Genomic DNA, 18,075 nt, shown 5'->3' on the forward strand with positions numbered 1-18,075 from the left:
GTCCAATCTGTTTTGCCCCTCCTTGCACAGTCTCCTTCCCTGTGCCCTGGTCTTGTCCTTTTTGTATTTGAGTGTGGCACCTTCCTCCTCCATGCTGCCTGGGCACTCACAGGGTCACTGGGAACGTGTGACAGTCTTCTGCTCTCAGTTCTGGTGCCTGTTCTGTCCCTTGCCCACAGCAGTCAGGAATAGTAGTTGCAGGAAAGTGCCATTAAATCCTAGATTGGAGCAAGTCCAGAGGATGGAAACTTTAGAGAATTCAGCGGGGAGGGTCTAACAATTCTCTACTGAGAATGACTTATAATTGGGTCAAATTTGAGTGGATTGTCACAAACAGCAAAAGGCGCATTCCTCCTGCCGCAAAAGCTAACCCCTGCCAAACTTCAAGTTTGTGCTAAAGATTCTCAGCAAAACAGTTGTAAGAACTTTTTGTCTTACATGTTCAATGTACCGTTCCCTAACCTTGATCTTGGAAATGGCTGAACTGTTTTGGATGCAACTTTCCAGAAGTTATCAGCCTGAGGCAGGTACCCAACATGGAAACTTTCAGACCAAATTGTTAAAATTTGGCCAAGTTATAAGCAACTGACAATGGGGTCTACAATGGGAAGTGCCAGGGTACTTGAATAAGTAGTGCTGTCAGCTCTGCCTCTCATAGTTTTGGGAAAAGGGGGAAAATAAGGCTGAAGATTGTTGTAACTAAGCAAAAAAGGCAGAAGCCCTTTTCCCCTCCCCCTTTGTAAGTCCCCCTTTAAAGATAGAATTTAATATTTTTAAAACTCTTCTCCCAGGGTCTCTGGGTAAATTGCAAGTATCCCATCCTTGATATTTGCTAGCATGTGCAGTACACTTTGTATTTATTTATAGTTGGAATTTTTTTGTGGCTTCCCATTTGTTTTTTTTTGTTTTTGTTAGGCTTGTACTGAGTTATGAGAAAACATACAGTGAAGAAGAGAAGCCAAATTTCTGTCTTGGCCATAATCCAGCAGTGACTATTACTTTTGTGTGCCCATCAAAGAGAAGAGGAGAGGTAATTAAACTTCTTTAGACTGCATTAATGATCGTTCTCAGTTAACCTCTCTGCTTCAGCCTCTATTTTACTGAGAGCAGAAACCTAGTATGTGCTTTGCTGTTGGGGGTCATGAAGCTTATTAATGTTTGAGATCCTCAGGTGCAAAGTATTAATACTCACTCCAGTATTAGTGGATTTTTTAAACTAAAAATATTTTCAGAGATAAATCAGCTGTAACTAGGAATACAAATTAGAGAAAAGGTGGGTGAGCTCCCAGCTCTGTGTAGCTTGAAAGCTTGTCTCTCTCTCATCAAAAGAAGCTGGACCAATAAAATCTATAACCTTGCCTTCCTTGTCTCTCTTATATCTTGGGACTAATATGGCTACAACAACACTGTAAACAATCATAGGAATACAAATGTCTTGAGGCTGTCTCCTAAAGAATCTCTCTTCTTTGGGTGACAACTGCTCTCGTCTGAATTTCAAATTGCGTTGAGATTGTTAGAACCTAGCATTGAGGTGGAAATAGTATCCCTCTCTAGAGCGTTATTCCTAGGCAAGATGTTCTGCTTGCTAATAAGTGCTGTTGTCCAACCTGATTTGTGTGACATGCTTAAAGTCTTTGTTCTGTGTAATTTGGTTTCATTTAAATCTGACCATTTGTCTTACATCTATTATTGCACCCATGCCTTTAGTCTGCAAAATAAGTGTTATGTGCTTTCTTTAAATTATCTCTGATCAGTTTTTAAAGTAGAATCATCCTTGTGTGTTAGATGTCCTATTTGGCATAACGGAATGTTATGAAAGAACTGATAACTTTAACATATCTAGCAACATCCATTTGTTCCAGCTCACATAATGGCATGTGATCTTGGCAGCAAGACACTCTCTTTTAAAACCAGGCTGAAATTAACATTGCTGACACTTTCTCTGCATAACCTGTCACATTTGCACGTTTTGGATTGGCCTTGTTCTAGCCTATTGTTCCTTTCCTGACCTAGATGGCTGTCTACACTTCAGCCAGATCACTCTTTAAAACTGATTGAATAAAGAATTTTTTCCCCGTTCATTTTAAAATACTCTGCATTTACATAACAGCCATGTTACAGGCAGATTTACTAATTCCACCTTTGCCCTCCCAATTTTCCTATGCCTGGCCAGTGTGTTTATACACTTGAACATTAATTGGGAAGCAAAAATATTAAATGCAGACTTATGAAGGAAAATATTTCTTACAAACTTTCTTTCCACTTAAAGCACATTCAAAATTTAAAGTGGTTTGTTCTCGTGACCACATTTTCCTTCTGATTATTAAGTCATTATAAGGAGTTAATCTGTTGCTTATTGAATTAACTTCATCTTCGTCAGGAGATACGAATATTCGGATACAGTAAGTAAGTTTCCCGGAAGTTTTAACCAGATGGCAAGCTGGTGGGAGGGAGGCAAGAGATGAGAACTCTACAGTAAAAACCATTTACCGAAGTACTTTTTTGGGGGTAGAGGAGAGGGTGAATCCTGTGTAATTCAGTGTCTTATTCAGACAAGTGTCCCCATCCTTTTATTCATTTGAACTCTTGTCCCGTTAACAAGTAGAGTAGTCTAAGCATATGATTTGCAATTATAATCCTGGCTCTGATACAATCTCATGTTGGGCAAGCTATAGTCTATTAGTTGGAATTGTTTTACCAGTCTCTCAAGGGTGGTGATCTGTGCTTCTAAAGTGCTTTGAAGAAAACTGTTACAATGAAGTGTTCTTAAAGCTGTAGAAAGTCTTTTACCAATGTTAGCTGCGTTAAGTCAACTCTTAATAGTGATCATTTATTCTTCTTGTAAATATGCTATACCACTGATAACCTTTCAGGAATTTAGTCTTGTGCGCCACCTTTGTTTTAGACACACAAAAGACCAACTTTCTGGAATCTAGTGCTTAAGGTACATACCAAGAATCATCTTCAGGCATCTAAATAGGCTAAATATGGATCTAGTTGCCTATCGTAAGCACTAGATTCAAAAAGGTTGGTCACTCTTTTTGGTGTAGAACAAAGATACTGCACACATTTTATATAGATAAAATATACAAATGAAGATGACAAACTTGCGTAATATGCGGGAGTCTTTATTCTTTTTAAAAAAAAAAAATTTGCTCTTAGATTTCCAAAAGCATGGTCTTACTTTGCTGGAAACTTGACTTTCACCTAAATGGGCTGGGGTGGAATGGGAGGAAGGGGTGTTAGTATACCTACCTTCCATTTGAGTTCTTGTGTCAAATACATTTAAAAAAAAATGCTTTGTTCTTATTTAATCATGTTCACTTCCACATCAGCGCACGGGTCCCAAACTCACTGCCAAGCTCAACTGCCGGTATGAAATTGAATGGGTCACTGAATATGCCTGTCACAGGGATTACCTGGAAAGTAGGAACTGTAGTCTGACCAGTGAACAGCATGATATCTCCATTGATTTGACACCACTCACTCAGCAACAAAGTAAGTTCCTATTTTTCCTTAACAGAGAAGGGAGTGAATTCCATAGACCAAAACTGGAGCTTGGGATAGCATCCTGTATAGAGCGTTTAAAAGCATTTGTGTCACCGAATTTCATTCCCAGTCTTGTATTCCAGTACCTGTTCAGGGTTGTTGCTTTTCTTTGAACCCTTTTAAAGAAAAAGGCTGCCACCTTAATCATTTTCTTTCCCCATTTCCTTAGGCTATGTCACACCATATATGGCTAAAGATGAAAAAGAAGAGTATTACTATTACTTAAATATTTGTGAGAAAACCACTGCAGGCAACTGCAAGGATGCCACTGGATATGTTTCATCTTGCCAAGTAAAGTCTCAGAGTAACCAGCAAAAAGTGGCAGGAAAATTTAAGAACCAAACCCTCAGGTTTGTAAAGTCATCTGAGCCACGCCTTCAGATAGGTCACTGAAAGAGGGAAGGGGATAAACATTTGATAGAAACTCTGAGACTTGTATATAGAAACTGTTTTGTTTTGTAAAAGGTACAGAATACAGTAGGAGGATGAATAATTAAAGCAATCTCTAACAAATCTATTTGGAGTTTGAGTTAAAAATCATGGTAAAGCTTCGGCAGAGCCATGCTTGCAAGCACCATGGCAGCTGTACAGCACCAGAGGAGCTAAGGTGGCCCACAAGAGGCGGGAGTGCTAAAAAGTACTTCTGTCCCGTTGATGTCTAGACCTTCTAGCTGCTGCTCTTGAGTTGCCTCACTGAGTTTTGCTGGCAACATTACATCAGAATCCTGTTGGAGCCAGGCTATATAGAGTAATGAACCTGCTAGGGTTTCTTACTATATTGCATGCTTTTGCCATGTTGAACATATCTTATACTTCTGTGATGTACAATTTGTATTGTTTAGAACTGCAAACCCATGCAATGAAGCAAGATCTCTACATCCATATATTCCTTACTGAGGCACCTCTAAGCTAGTCTGGATGCTAGTATTTGCAAAACAGCACTCTTTAGATTTGATATACAGGGGGTGCCTCTTAACCTTGTTGTTCAGAACATACCCTCATAGCTTCTTGACTTTTTCTGGGTGGGACACTCTGAGGAATGACTTTCTCTCCATTCAAAAACAGAAATGTAAATTAGCTTCACTTTTTAATCTACCTGGCATGAAAATGTTTTCATGCAAAAGTTATATTCTTCCAATAAATGGAGTATTGGACACAGAGGAGATCCTAAATGAAAACCATAGAAAAATTTAATTTCTAGCAGAAACATCCAAGAAAAACATTCAGATTTTGTTCAGAAAATGTATAATTGATGCAAAATGAAATCCCATGCCATGTAGATTGATGGAGAGAAGTTAGGGCCTGAGTCTCCACTTATCTGCGCTTCATGTGGTCATTTATACCTGTGCAAACTGGTTGTAAAACACTACAAATCAGAAAGGTGTAAACACACAAGGTGCAAAACACCAAGGTGGCGAATTGGGCCTTTAGTGTTAATTGTGAAGGTGTATACAACAGAATTTCTCCATTATGGTTTACAAATCTCAGGGGAAAAGCAATTGGAATATTCTCAATTTGATGGAAAACTCAGTTGCTATGCTGAGTAACAATTTCTTCCCCTGGAAGGAGTGAAGCAGTAATCAATTGCACGAATTGGGCCTCCATTAGGTGGGACAAATAACATGGTGATGCCTGGTGGTAATGTTTTTCATAGCTTAACTTAAAGCATTGGGATTTTTTTTATTAGGTACTCTGATGGGGATCTCACTCTAACATACCCAGATGGAGATGCATGCAGCTCTGGCTTTCATCGAATGACTGTCATAAACTTTGAGTGCAATGAGACTGCAGGTGAGAATATAGGTTACAATTACTTTACAGGGCTTTTGTAGCCTCTGTGTATGCTTTTGCTATTGAACTAGAGGAACTCCTCGTGTCCAAGAGCCAAGTGGTTATAAGCCAGCATGGTTGTATCTAATTTCTTATCTGTTGGTTAGGGGTAATTCTCTAGTTTAAGTACTTTAGCATCAAAAACTATCTTCGGTTGAGACTAATTGCACTGTCATTCCTGACTACTATGGTAACTGCTAAAGAAATTTTCAACCAGCTAGAGAACACTTATCTTTAGTTTTTAAAGCACTAACTTTATTTTTAATGTTCAGCCACCAAAGGGTCCGTTTCTTCGTTGTTGTTGTTTTCATGGTCTGCAGTTAATTCTGTGACTGATGCTGCAGTACATCTCACTGCCCTGGAATTACAGCTTTGTAATGTTTCTGCTGTGACGTGGATGCGAAAGGCATAAATGCAATTCCCAGACTTCACCCATACCCCTTAACTTGAAACCTAATAGTCTTCCTGGCTTTCTAACCCTATAAGGTAACGAAGGAAAAGGGGCCCCAGTGTTCACTGGGGAGGTGGACTGCACATATTTCTTCACCTGGGATACTAAATACGCCTGTGTTCGGGAAAAGGAAGACCTCCTTTGCAGAGTTGCTGATAAGAAGAAACTATATGATTTGTCACCTCTGATTCGCAGTTCAGGTACAGCAGCAAAAATAAACTACTGTTCTACGGACTATTTTCAATTTATCATGAAACCACGTGCTATTTTCTTAATTGCCACTTCTCCGTTGTGAGCCTCTTCTTAGCCTCGTCTTTAGCTTTTGCATAGGTTCTTAATCTTCTCTTTTGAGTGTGATATTAACGTTCAATTTCCTTTTTATGCAAAAACCTCTAATAGAGGCTATACTTTTAAGAAGGAATTCAATTCTTTATCAGTCTCCACTCAAGGTCCCTTTATTTGCAGCTGTGGTTTTTAAACCGCTCATCATATTGTGGATGTGTTTGGGATATTAAGTAAACTTAATCTTAGACAAGATTGTTTGTTATATCTAAAATCTCTGGTTCCCAGAGTCAGCGCAGAATTGGGAAGCTGTGGACAGCAGTCCCGTCGAAGCAGACAAGAAACACTTTTTCATCAATGTCTGTCATAAAGTACTTCAGAAAGGAGCAGCTGTTGTCTGCCCAGATGATGCAGCTGTTTGCTCTGTTGGTGAGTGCACAATTTTGAAACACGTTTGTGTGGAATATTGCTTATAAAGATATACAGCACTTCGTGACTGGTTTTGTAATAATTCAGAGGGGCACAAAGGCTGGGTTTGCATGGGGCTGGAGGAGAGAATGGGGATAAAGTGATGCCCTGTGGCCAGAAAAAGGCCTAGGAAAAACAGCATAAACATACTTTAACTGAAATCGAAGAGAAGTTTTACATTTCACTTTGTTTCCAGGCCTTGACAATGCTTTTAAGGTGTAAAACAGAAAAATTGCCATAAAATAATCATGCAAAACAGAAATTTCTCAGCGCTGTTTTTACTCTTCCTCCACCCCCTAATATTTAGATACTGGCTTCAGCTTTTTTCCAACTCGGGGAAATCACAAAATAGTCACTACTTAAAGTAAGCTTACTTTTTTTTCTTCTTCTCTCCCTCCTTCTACCCCCAGATAAAAATAACAAGCCTAAAAATCTAGGAACGTTCATGTCTTCTCCCAAAAAAGTTGGAGAGAGGATTCAGCTTACTTATTCAAAGGGAGACAGCTGTGGGAAAAACAAGATGATCAAAACTGTCATAACCCTTGTGTGCAAACCAGGTGAGAACGTTGACACGCATTTGTTTTCTAAGCTTTTTATAATGAAAGATAAAAGCAGAAATGTTTTTAACCATTAAAGCTCTTTGGCAAAACCTTTGCTAAAACACAACTTTTAATGAAATCTGGCGACTTTCGCTAGATCTAGTGACAGAACTGCCAAGTTGGCAACACTGGATGGAAGACAGACGGGAGGAGGTGAGAGCTGCAGGGGTGGGGAAGGAATAGGATTAACTGTGAGAGTAAGATAGATGCCAAGAGGGACTGGGGTTAAACAGAGAGGAGAGCAAGGGAGAGAACAAATGGGCGTTGGGGTAGGGGGAGAGTAGGGGAGACTTCGGGGATCAGAGCAGAGGGATATTGGGGCTAGGGCCATGGTGGAGACTGGGACTGAGGGCAGGGGGATATTGGTTGACAGGGGAGAATAGGTGGCTCTGTAACTGGTGGTGAGAGGGCTCAGGGAGTTGTAGTCAGCAGGAAGAAGAGCAGTGGAAGGAGCCTGGACAGCAGGCAAGTGGGCTCTGTGCAGGTTGGCTGGAGGGTCCCCGCTCCCTCAGAGGGATCTGAGTGGCTCTTCTGGTGGGGAGGCAGTGCTGGGCTGCTCTTGGCAGCCAGCCTTCGAGAGGTTGGCTGCGGGGTATTTGTCCAGGATGGGCTGTGCAGTGCAGCCTTTACCCTCCCCACTCAGGGGTTTTCTGTATCTGGAGGGGACCCTGGTGTGACGGGCTCAGGCTGGCTGGAAGGTGCCTAGGGAGAATCAAAGGAGAGATGGAGGCTGAGCAGGGTCTGGAGTGGGAGGGGATCCTCCTGGCCCCAGAAGTTCCAAGCTCCAGGCAGAGGGGTTGCAGAGCAAATGTCCCACTCCCTGCAATGGTGGCACCCTTTTTACACACAGCTTTGACTCTTACTACTTTTCCCTATAACAGACCTGTATCATGTCCATGTACCCTAGCTTTAGCAAAGGAGAAATAACATTACTACTTAAAACCAGTTATGTGGGGGAGAATTTATAATCCAGTGTTTTTTTGAAGAGGTGTTGTAAGTCGGGGATATATTGTCCAAAAAAAAAAGTACCCTTTTTAATTTACCAGCTTCTGCATTCAATGGGAAAAGGGAACTGATAGCTCAGCCATCTGAAAGCTTTGCCTGTTTCAGGCTATTTGCTACTAAGGTTGGCAGAAGGGGCTTGAAAACAAACGGCAATCCATGTGACAATTCAGCCTCATACTGTACCTCTTTTGGTTTTTATGCCAGGTGACCTAGAAAGTGCTCCTGTCTTTAACTTGGAGAGCAGCGAGTGTTTGTATGTGTTTGAGTGGTATACAGCTGCTGCCTGTGTCCTGTCTAAAACTGAAGGAGACAACTGCAGAGTCTCGGATGCTCAGGCAGGTATGTTCCCAACTCCCACAGAGGCTGGATTTGAGGGTTTTGTTAATGGAGAAATCTCAAGCTACGTGGACTTTCATATTTGACAACCTATTCTACACTTAATCGCGTTTTTAAAATACATAAAATGATTCTGAGGTTTTATAGTCACTCTTGCATTTGAAATTTGATCTATGAAACTAGGCATGTGGAAATGGCTGTTAGGTGCATGATTAGCTATATGCATCTGCAAATACTGTACTCCACTTGCTTTTGCAATCATACATTTAATTTAGCCAGGCATCTGACTTTGAAAATCAAACCCTATACATTCTTGAAGGTAGCAGAATGTTCTTGACAGTTGTGCAAAAGAAATAACAAGAGTTCTTAACAGCGTATTCAGATTAGATGAAAAGATGTGTAAAATGTAAAAGAGCACATGCTTTAGTCAAATATACCTGTATTTATCTACTTGGTTTAGAAAATAAAGTATAGTTGTCTTGACTATAGGCCAAGAGCTTTCAGAAAGATGAGAAAAGGAAAAAAACTGAAAACAAATCTGAATATACTGAACTTCTTTTTTTATTTGCTTCTCGCTAGAGTTTTCTTTTGACTTGTCACCTTTAACAAAGAAAAGTGGCAGCTATATCATTAACACAGCCGATTATGATTTCTACATAAATATTTGTGGCAGTGTCTCAGAGGAACTTTGTCAGCCAAAATCAGCAGCAGCATGTCAAGTATCAAAAAAGCAAGTATCTTCAGTCTCCGTAATCTCTAGTACTTGGTCAGTTGTTGTATATAGTGCATTAGGTGCCTGTCTCTAGATGTGGTCATGCAGTGACTAGCTTGCTGAAGTTAATTATGAAGTCCTGCAATTCTTTCAAACTTACTGGTAAAGGAGCTCTAAGCAATATGTAAAAACGTCTCACTTCACAGCTCCCACTTGATGGGGGAACTCTTGGAGACTTTAGTTATGAGAGTTATACTTTAAATTTCACTTAAAGAGCAGTTCTGTTCTGAAAGGTGATTGTAAAAATAGCACTTTATTATTCAATAACCGTTTCAATGGACCAAATTCTGTCCTCACTGAAAATGGCTAGGTTGAATAGGTGAGACTGAAGCCAGAATTTGGCTTGCAGAGTGGTTATGTATGTCTTTGTGAGAGTCCAGTTATGCTGCTAGACCCCAGGTTCAGGTTGCAGGGCTAAAAGTTGGATAAAATCATCCCCTCTACTTGTAAATGGAGAGGAGTTGCTCTGGAAGCCATTAAGATAAAATAAACCTGGATCCCCTCCCCCCATGCCATATATTGTCACTTTCAAAGAAGAGCTCCACTTCAATATTAGTATATTCAAAGGATATACTAATGCTAATGTGGCTCAGAACTAGCATTTTGAAAACTTGGTTTCCCTCCAAGGCTTGTTAAATTTACATCAGTTATTTACTGTGTGTGGGTGCACACATCCTAGCTTTTAAGTGGTGTCTTATGAGTTCAGTTAGCATTTGGTTTAAATACATTCTTTTCAAGCTGTGTGTTGTGTGCCTTTTTAGCAAGGAACATACCTGGAGTCTAGGAGAACCCAGTTCCAAACTTTCCTATTACGATGGAATGATTCAGTTGACCTACAAAAATGGTACAACCTACAACAATGAGAAGAAAACACAGCGATCTACCCTTATAACTTTCCTTTGTGATTATGAAGCTGGAATAGGTCAGCCTGAATACCAGGTAAGAACTTCCAAATGACCAAGAGGGCATGGGCGGAAACCCCTACTTTTCAAGGATCTCTGATTCTCAGCTGCATTGTATCTGTGTGAAATCTGTGTAAAAGCAAGGAGAGCCAAACTCCCAACAGCTGCAGTGAGGATTCTGATAAAAGGCATTTTGAATGATTATTGCAGAGTATCTGCCTCTGGTTACAGTCATAACCTTGAGAGCTGCAAAGTTTTGTCTGGCATTCTGAGCAACAGCAGGGTGTTTGCCCTGATCTGGTTAATTTCCAGCTTGAATAATTACGTTCTGCTTCTGCACCAAACAACTGTGGTTACTGAAGCCACACCCATGCCTTATATTCTTCTGTAGTTTCATTTGGATAAAAGTATAGTTGGCTGTTGAGCCAACTGAGGCTACATCCCAGTGACTGAAGCTACACGCAGGAGTAACTTGTTAAAGTGCTGTGCAATCCTGTGGCATGAAAAATTCTAAATGAATGAAGAGATTAAGTCTTGGTGATAACTGAACTGGGGAAAAATACAGACTGGAGAGCTACAGAAATCAGCAAGCTGTGGATCCCGAGTTTTTTGCATCCTGAGAGAGAGCATAGGTTGGTTATTCCCCATGTATAAAGGAACAGACCCATTTTATCCAAGTTAAAAGGTTTATCAGTTTGATATTCTTAGAAGCCATACTGTTGTGACCTATTTATTCTGCAGTCCGTTTGTGACTGTCTTCCTATGATTCTGGTAACTTAGGTAGAAGACAATTACACATACAACTTTAAATGGTACACTAAATATGCCTGTCCAGAGATGCCATTGGAATGTGTTGTGACTGATCCCAACACCATGGAACAGTATGATTTATCAAGGTAAGAGAGAAGTAAATAGACTCGTAATGGAAGGACAAAACCCACATGTAAAAACAAATGTCCTATCTAGTGAAGTCTCACTGTAAATTTGGTGTATGCTGCGTAGACAGCGTCAGAAACCCATGATCATTCTTGACAGTCTTGAATTGTAAAGGACAAGCAAAAACGAGGGAAAAAGCATATCCCCATTTTTTAGGGGGCACACTGCTGTGCCTGTCATAGTTGTAAATTGATTGATGTCCTGCATTGTGTGTTGTTTGGCTGGCTTTGATAGCAAAAACGGTTGTCTCTTTTTGTAGTCTGCAAACAACTGCACTTTCTGTGCTGTGTTTTTAAGAAACATTCTGCAGCCAAACATTTAAAACTTTAGTCCCTTATTTACTTCTGAGTGTTGCAATGATAATATCCAATAAGGGAGACTCTGTATTTGCTGCTTCTGAAATAGTTGTTGCATAGGTTTTTGAAGAATGGATTTTGCTTGCCTCTTGCCACTTCACAAATTATAGTGTCTCTAATCCTCTCCATTTCTAAGAGGAATGTGTATTGTAATTTAAGAATATAAATATTTCACTTTGGCAATTCAGTTTATCAAAATCCGAAGACCAAGGTGAAAACTGGTATGCCATGGACAACTCTGAACCAAATGAGCACAAGAAGTATTACATAAATGTCTGCCGCCCTCTGGTTCCTGTTCCCGGGTGTGATCGATATGCCTCAGGCTGTCAGATGAAGTATGAAAAAGATCATGTGAGTATCACTTCCACCCCAGCACCAAAAGTTAGTCCAACTGTTATGTATACATCAAAGATCCATTTTAAGTGTCTTCTGACTCTTCAGGAGGGTAAAAATAATGGCCTGTGGGACCATAAGCATTGGCACAATCACTGGCAGAATAGCAGGTCTTTCAGTAGGACCGTGATTTGTAGTTTAATAGCTCTGGTAGTTAAGGGTCAGACTTACCCTTAGAAGGCTGTAAATCTCAAGTAATACCAAATATACTCAAGAGCAAAATTCTACCCTCCTTTAAACCACACAGTCATCTGAGGGCCAGCATACTATAACAGTCAGTCTCCCATTCCTGTCACTCCTCAGTCACTTTTTTCTTTCCTTGTGCACTGTAATGATTTTGCAGCCAAAATCTACAATGCATATTATGGGGGTGGATAGCCATATGCCTTAAACAAAGGGCATAAACAGTCGGTCAAGAAACTCTGGCCTCTTTCTTCCTCTTCCCTGGAGGCAGAATCTCAAAATTCCCTCCCATGATCTAAATCTCACAAGCTTTTGTAAGTAGGAGCCTCTGAGATTTTGGTCCACTCTTTAAACTCTTCAATTTATTTAACCAAAAAATTAAAAAATAGGATGGGGAGCCTGGTGCTGGTGTGGAGACCGTGCAGCCACTGTCACAGAAGAGTCTCCTGAGCATGTGTACCTGCAATCCACTGCAGGAATGAACAGCAACAGCAGGAACATACCAGGAAGAGCGAGGGGGAGGTCTCCATCCACAAATTTGTCAATCATCCTCCTGCTTCCTGTTAAACTGTCAAATTTAACAGATTTCTGCTTCACCTCTGCATTGTGAAGCAATTAACATGCCACAGAGCTTGTACCCACTCTGGTGCAAGTTCTCGGGCTGGATCCTACACAAACTGAGAGCCTATTAAAATACTTTAACATGCTATTCGCTCATCAACATCCTCTTTGTTTTGTCTTATTTTGTACATTAGAGTGAACTGTGGTAGAGAAGGGCGTGAGAGTAAAAGCAAACCTCAGCCTCTCCTGAGCTGTTTCCCGGCGACCTGGGCTCTGATACCGCTTCTTTTGTTTGTTAGCTTTTTCCTGGGTAGACATACCCTTAGTGTCTCTGTCTCAGTTCCCCACCTGGGAAGGGGAGAACTTCATAAGTCACAGGGGTGCAGACAATAAAATCTATGACTGATTGTGAGGTGCTCAAATTTGATAGTGATGAGGGCAATATAAGTACCCAGATGGAGTGGGGAAAGATTTTGTGTAACTGTACATCTGGAAAAAATGTTTCAGCTGTGTTTCTCTGCAAGACACTGTCTATGACTGATGGAGACTGATGGAATTCCTTTTGTGAGCTCATGACTTAAAAACTACTTTCTCACAAGAACTGTATTAGTTCTCTGCAGTTCTAAGAGTAAGAAATAGACACTGTCAGCTAAATCAGTAATCTATCGATTCCCAGAGCCTCAAATTTGGATTTGCCTTGGTTTGCAAATGGAAATGAGTTTGGTAGTTACTGCCCCCTGGTTGGTGGATGTTTGTTCCCATCAGTCGTCATACACAACTGGCAATCTCTAGACAGTGTGAGTCGGTAAGTAGAAACTCTTGCTGTTTTGTGTCAAGATGGAGATACAGTAAGGAAACCTGCATAATAGTCCACTGTCATCAGCCATTCACTTCCCTGGACATCAGAACCATAGAGGATTCTTATTGTTGGCCCTGATGACATATTGCATACCCAAAAATCTACTTTGGCTCTATCCTATGGAAACCTAATGTGTCACTTGTTGGAAATGCCCTAAGGTCCATGACCACTTGGTCTCTCACAAGAGCAGTGCAAACTGCAGAAGCATCAAATGTGAGATGAAAACTTACAAACTCTCTCTAAATCAGTGGCACCCAAATTCTGAGTCACATACCACCTTCTTAAAAGCTTGTTCAGTCTATTTACTTTACCACATCAAGATCACAAATGACAAGTGGTACATGTACCACAGTTTGGTAACCCCCCTGCTCTAAATTCTTTTGCTGAGCTGTAGTTAGCTGACAGACAGGGACTGCTGCCTCTAAAGGTTTTGGGTAGCCTCTTAAACACCTTCCTATAAACCAATACTTATGGATAGATGGGACTGTTAAATGTCAAGATAATTTGAGGGAGAGGGGGAAGGTAGATTTCTTAACCTCTCAGTTGCTGTTTCACAATTACCTGCATCTTTTAAAAAAGGATATTACGGAATGTCGCTTTGGCACAGCAAAGAACTCTGGTTATAGCTGAAAAGAGGGAAGCTTGATTTTAGTTTTACTTTTGCGAAGCAAGCGCTGTTTCATTGTCATCCTTTTTTCTTCATTCTAGGATTCCTTTTCTGAAACCACTTCCATTAGTAACCTGGGGGTTGCTAGCAAAGGCCTAGTAATTGAAGGACATGGTCGAGTCCTCCTAACCTACACAAATGGTTCTGTGTGCATCAGTGCTGATGGGAAGAGGACCTCCTATACAACCATAATTCATTTTACGTGCTCCAAAGGCACTCTTGTAAGGATGGAAATGCTTTTAGTCTCCTCATTGTACTAATGTTCTCTGAGGCTCTGTATGGGGTGCAGAAACAGTGTCATACTGGAGACATGATGAAAACTGAATAGTGGTTTTTCCTCCCCCCCCATGACTCTGGTGCTTCAGCAATGTATCTAGAGTTGACTTACATTGTTAGCCAAATTTTAAAGAGAGACAAACAAGACTGTAACAATTGAGAAGTTAATGGTCTGATCTGGAGGCCATATTTAAGACTGGTTTCAGAGGGGTAGCTGTGTTAGTCTGTATCAGCAAAAACAACGAGGAGTTCTTGTGGCACCTTAGACTAACATTTATTTGGGCATAAGCTTTCATGGGCTAGAACCCACTTCATTGGATGCATGGAGTGAAAATACAGGAGCAGGTATAAATACAAGAAAGGATGGGGGGTTGCTTTACCAAGTGTGAGGTCAGTCTAATGAGTTAAATCAACAGCAGAATACCCAGGGAGGAAAAATAACTTCTGAAGTGGTAAGAGAGTGGCCCATTACAGACAGTTGACCAGAAAGAGTAACCGTAGGGAGAAATTAAGTTTAGGTTTTGTAATGACCCAACCACTCCCAGTCTCTGTTCAGGCCTAATCTGATGTCCAGTTTGCAAATTAATTCCAGTTCTGCAGCCTCATGTTAGAGTGTGTGGTTTTTGAAGGGTTTTTTGTTGAAGAATTGCCACTTTTAGGTCTGTTATTGAGTGACCAGAGGCTGGCTCTCATATGACCTTGATATGCATGAGGATTTACACACGTAACTCTGAGTCTTACATTACAATATGAATGTGTAAGTTTTCTAATGTGACCATAGGGAGAGGATAGATCCAAAATGAGGAAACCTATGTGCTTTATAAGGCAACCAGACTTAACAGTTTCACTGTCTCTGTTTTGTCATGCATGTATATAACTGTTTCCCATTTTGTTTATATCAAAACTACAATTACTTAACTCCACATAAGCAAGGGAATTCAGATTTAAGGTAGAAAGCCTGGAATAATACTTGTTCTAGGTTTGTTCTTGCTGCATCCTAGGTGTTTTAAATATTGCACGACTCTGAGATCAGTGCATAACATTATCATGGTCAGAATCTTAGTACAAGGGACATAGGATATATATATATATGTGGATTTTAGTACTTACCTGCAAAAGCAAAGCAGTACAGAGTAAATTTGGACCTATAACACTCGATCACAGTAAATTTCTGAATATTTCTTATTTGAAGTAGTTAAACTAACCTTCTAGTGCTTCATGGCCCTATTTACTCAATATTTCCTGACAGTAATTGCTTGCTTATCATAATGGACTATGTGTCAAGCCCTGAAATTTATGAATAATTCAATTAAATATTGGATTTGATAAGTGTATAAGTAGGACTTTTTTGTTTTGTTAATGCAGGTCTTTAATACAATTAGCTATTTAGTCTAAGCTGTTTGGTTAATGTAGGCACTCTACATACTGAAAGTCTTGAACTGTTGGCTGGGGAAAAGGTACCACAAAGTACATGTGCAGTAATAAGGTTTTTTTGTTTTGTTTTTTTTGGTTTTTTAATTTGAGCCAGATTCTCAATCAACTGAGAATTTGTCCCTAAACTCTTATTAAAATAGCAAATTTTCAAGAATTAGTAGTTTTGACATAAGATGAAACAGATGCACTTTAAATGAGTCTTTTTTTAATTTTATGTTTTCTTTGCAATTTGAATTTTCAGAGTAGCAGCCCCAGGTTTATTGATAATCGAGAATGTGTTGTCACCTTTCTGTGGGAAACAGAAGCTGCTTGTCCAGTCACAACAACAAAAGATGAAACTCAGGTGAGAGTGGGGAGGGCTATTTTGTAGCCATTAAAAATTGTTCTTCATGCTCTGCTGCCATTTGTCCCTTTTTTCCTCACGTTATTGTCTCCTGCAAAGCTAGTTTTACCAAAGTAGTTTTTAAAGTTAATCCAGAGCTACTGAAAGGGGCCAGACTTAGAATACTCAAGAGTGAAGTCCTCTGTTAAGTGATCAATAGAGCAGTTATGTCATGAGAAGCAATAAGGCAATTTTCCCAAATGGCTCTACTAATATATTAGAATGTTGACCTAGAAAAACCACCCCTGGAGATAGGGTAACTTGCTTGCTATGACCATTGAATTGTTTTGTTCCCCTACTGAGACCACCAACAAACTACCAACTGTATTATATCTGTCCAGGGATTTATGCTCAGCTCATCACAGCTGCATCTGGATTTGTAAAGATCTGTAGGGAGATCAGACTAATTTCACACTGGCAATTGAATAACCCTCAGATTTTTATGCACATCCTGGATTGGATCTAAACTAGTGACTGTGTTGCAAAATATCTGCATGTCCTTTTATAATTTCATTGATGCGTTCTCTTCTCCCTCATTTAGTTGTCTTTATTTGCCTTTTCAGACTTGCTTTATAGAGGATTCTGTTCAGTTGTACCAGTATGCCAGTGGTGCATGCTTTCTTGGGTAGCTTCGCAGACAGTAAATGGGCAGCTGTCCTTGCACTGCACTAAAGAATACAAATGTGGTGTTACTGTTACTGTAACTGTTAGTCAGTACTGTTACTGACTGTTAGTCAGTCTAAATTAAATCTCAGTTAGCCCTTGCCCAAGTTACGTTGTGACCCTCCTGGTCATTATGCATATTTGTAAAGGTGCAGTTTTTTAAAGCTATGTATATAGCGTCTCCTTTTTACAAATAATAATTTCCAAGTTTATCTGCAGGTCCCTTCTTAAAATAACTAACTCTCTTCCTCCACCTCTCAACCCCACCTCCATTTTTTTTTCAGTCCTGCTCTGTGAGAGATCCAAACAGTGGCTTTTTGTTCAACTTGCAACCACTAGCTTCAGAAAAAGGCTATATAACCAGTGGAATTGGGAAGACATTTATGGTACTTTTTAATTTATTTTTATTTTATTTTTTTGTAAATGTACAGACTGCAGCTGGTTCATGCCTTCTGGTCTTAGTTGGTAAAGTGGAAAGTTTGACAGCTGATCCTATCCTTTGTGCCAGTATCCTTATGAGTCAGCCAGGCAATGTCTTACTTCGGGAAAGGAGTGGAAGGCAGTTAAATAGTTTTTTCAGTGGCTGGTGAGAAGAAATTTGAGGAAAAAGTCAAACTGACACTTGGTACACCTCGAAAGTAACTCGAAAGCCATCTTCCTGATGCTGACAAAATGATAAAACTGGTGTGGTTTTTGCTGTGTTTCTGGTTTTACTACATTGCGTGCTCCCTTTTCTTTTGGATGGTGGTGGAGGGTCATAAACAGATCAACTACCCTCTCTGTACTGATGTCGACATACATAAAAAAGGAAGTAAGCAAGAACCAGGGTGAGTGCAGAAATGTGGGATTTAATTATCCTGTATAGACAGCCCTCCTGTGGGCCAGAAACAGCAGAGGCTATGTTCTGATGTTGCTTTTATGTGGGAATGGTTCTCAATGTTAATTCTTCAGGCAAGTTAACATTATTCACATTTTAATTTTTTTTTAGCTAAATATTTGTGGACCAGCACCGGATTGTGGTACTATTCACGGAAAACCAGCTAGTGGATGTGAAGTAGAAGATCTGATATCAGTGAGGATAGTGGAATTGGACAAAACCCTCTCTCTGTCCCCAGAAGGATTTCTAACTCTTACCTACAGAGGCAATTTTGAGGTAAAATCAGGTGAGTTC

At 40.1% G+C, this 18,075-nt stretch overlaps 1 protein-coding gene across 1 annotated transcript in view; it reads left to right on the forward strand.

Annotated features, from left to right (window-relative positions):
* IGF2R (insulin like growth factor 2 receptor) overlaps positions 1 to 18,075 on the forward strand; it is an 89,803-nt gene that overhangs the window by 29,852 nt on the left and 41,876 nt on the right. Inside the window, exons 7-22 of the mRNA XM_073337840.1 lie at positions 916 to 1,030; positions 3,336 to 3,498; positions 3,719 to 3,899; positions 5,237 to 5,340; positions 5,866 to 6,030; positions 6,401 to 6,541; positions 6,991 to 7,137; positions 8,389 to 8,523; positions 9,100 to 9,250; positions 10,054 to 10,231; positions 10,975 to 11,090; positions 11,675 to 11,837; positions 14,191 to 14,370; positions 16,101 to 16,202; positions 17,189 to 17,290; positions 17,893 to 18,067. Coding sequence (XP_073193941.1) covers positions 916 to 1,030; positions 3,336 to 3,498; positions 3,719 to 3,899; positions 5,237 to 5,340; positions 5,866 to 6,030; positions 6,401 to 6,541; positions 6,991 to 7,137; positions 8,389 to 8,523; positions 9,100 to 9,250; positions 10,054 to 10,231; positions 10,975 to 11,090; positions 11,675 to 11,837; positions 14,191 to 14,370; positions 16,101 to 16,202; positions 17,189 to 17,290; positions 17,893 to 18,067 — 2,318 coding nt within the window. The remainder of the gene's footprint in view (positions 1 to 915; positions 1,031 to 3,335; positions 3,499 to 3,718; positions 3,900 to 5,236; positions 5,341 to 5,865; positions 6,031 to 6,400; positions 6,542 to 6,990; positions 7,138 to 8,388; positions 8,524 to 9,099; positions 9,251 to 10,053; positions 10,232 to 10,974; positions 11,091 to 11,674; positions 11,838 to 14,190; positions 14,371 to 16,100; positions 16,203 to 17,188; positions 17,291 to 17,892; positions 18,068 to 18,075) is intronic.

Source organism: Lepidochelys kempii, chromosome 3, assembly GCF_965140265.1.
Source record: "Lepidochelys kempii isolate rLepKem1 chromosome 3, rLepKem1.hap2, whole genome shotgun sequence".
Taxonomy (NCBI): Eukaryota; Metazoa; Chordata; order Testudines; family Cheloniidae; genus Lepidochelys; species Lepidochelys kempii.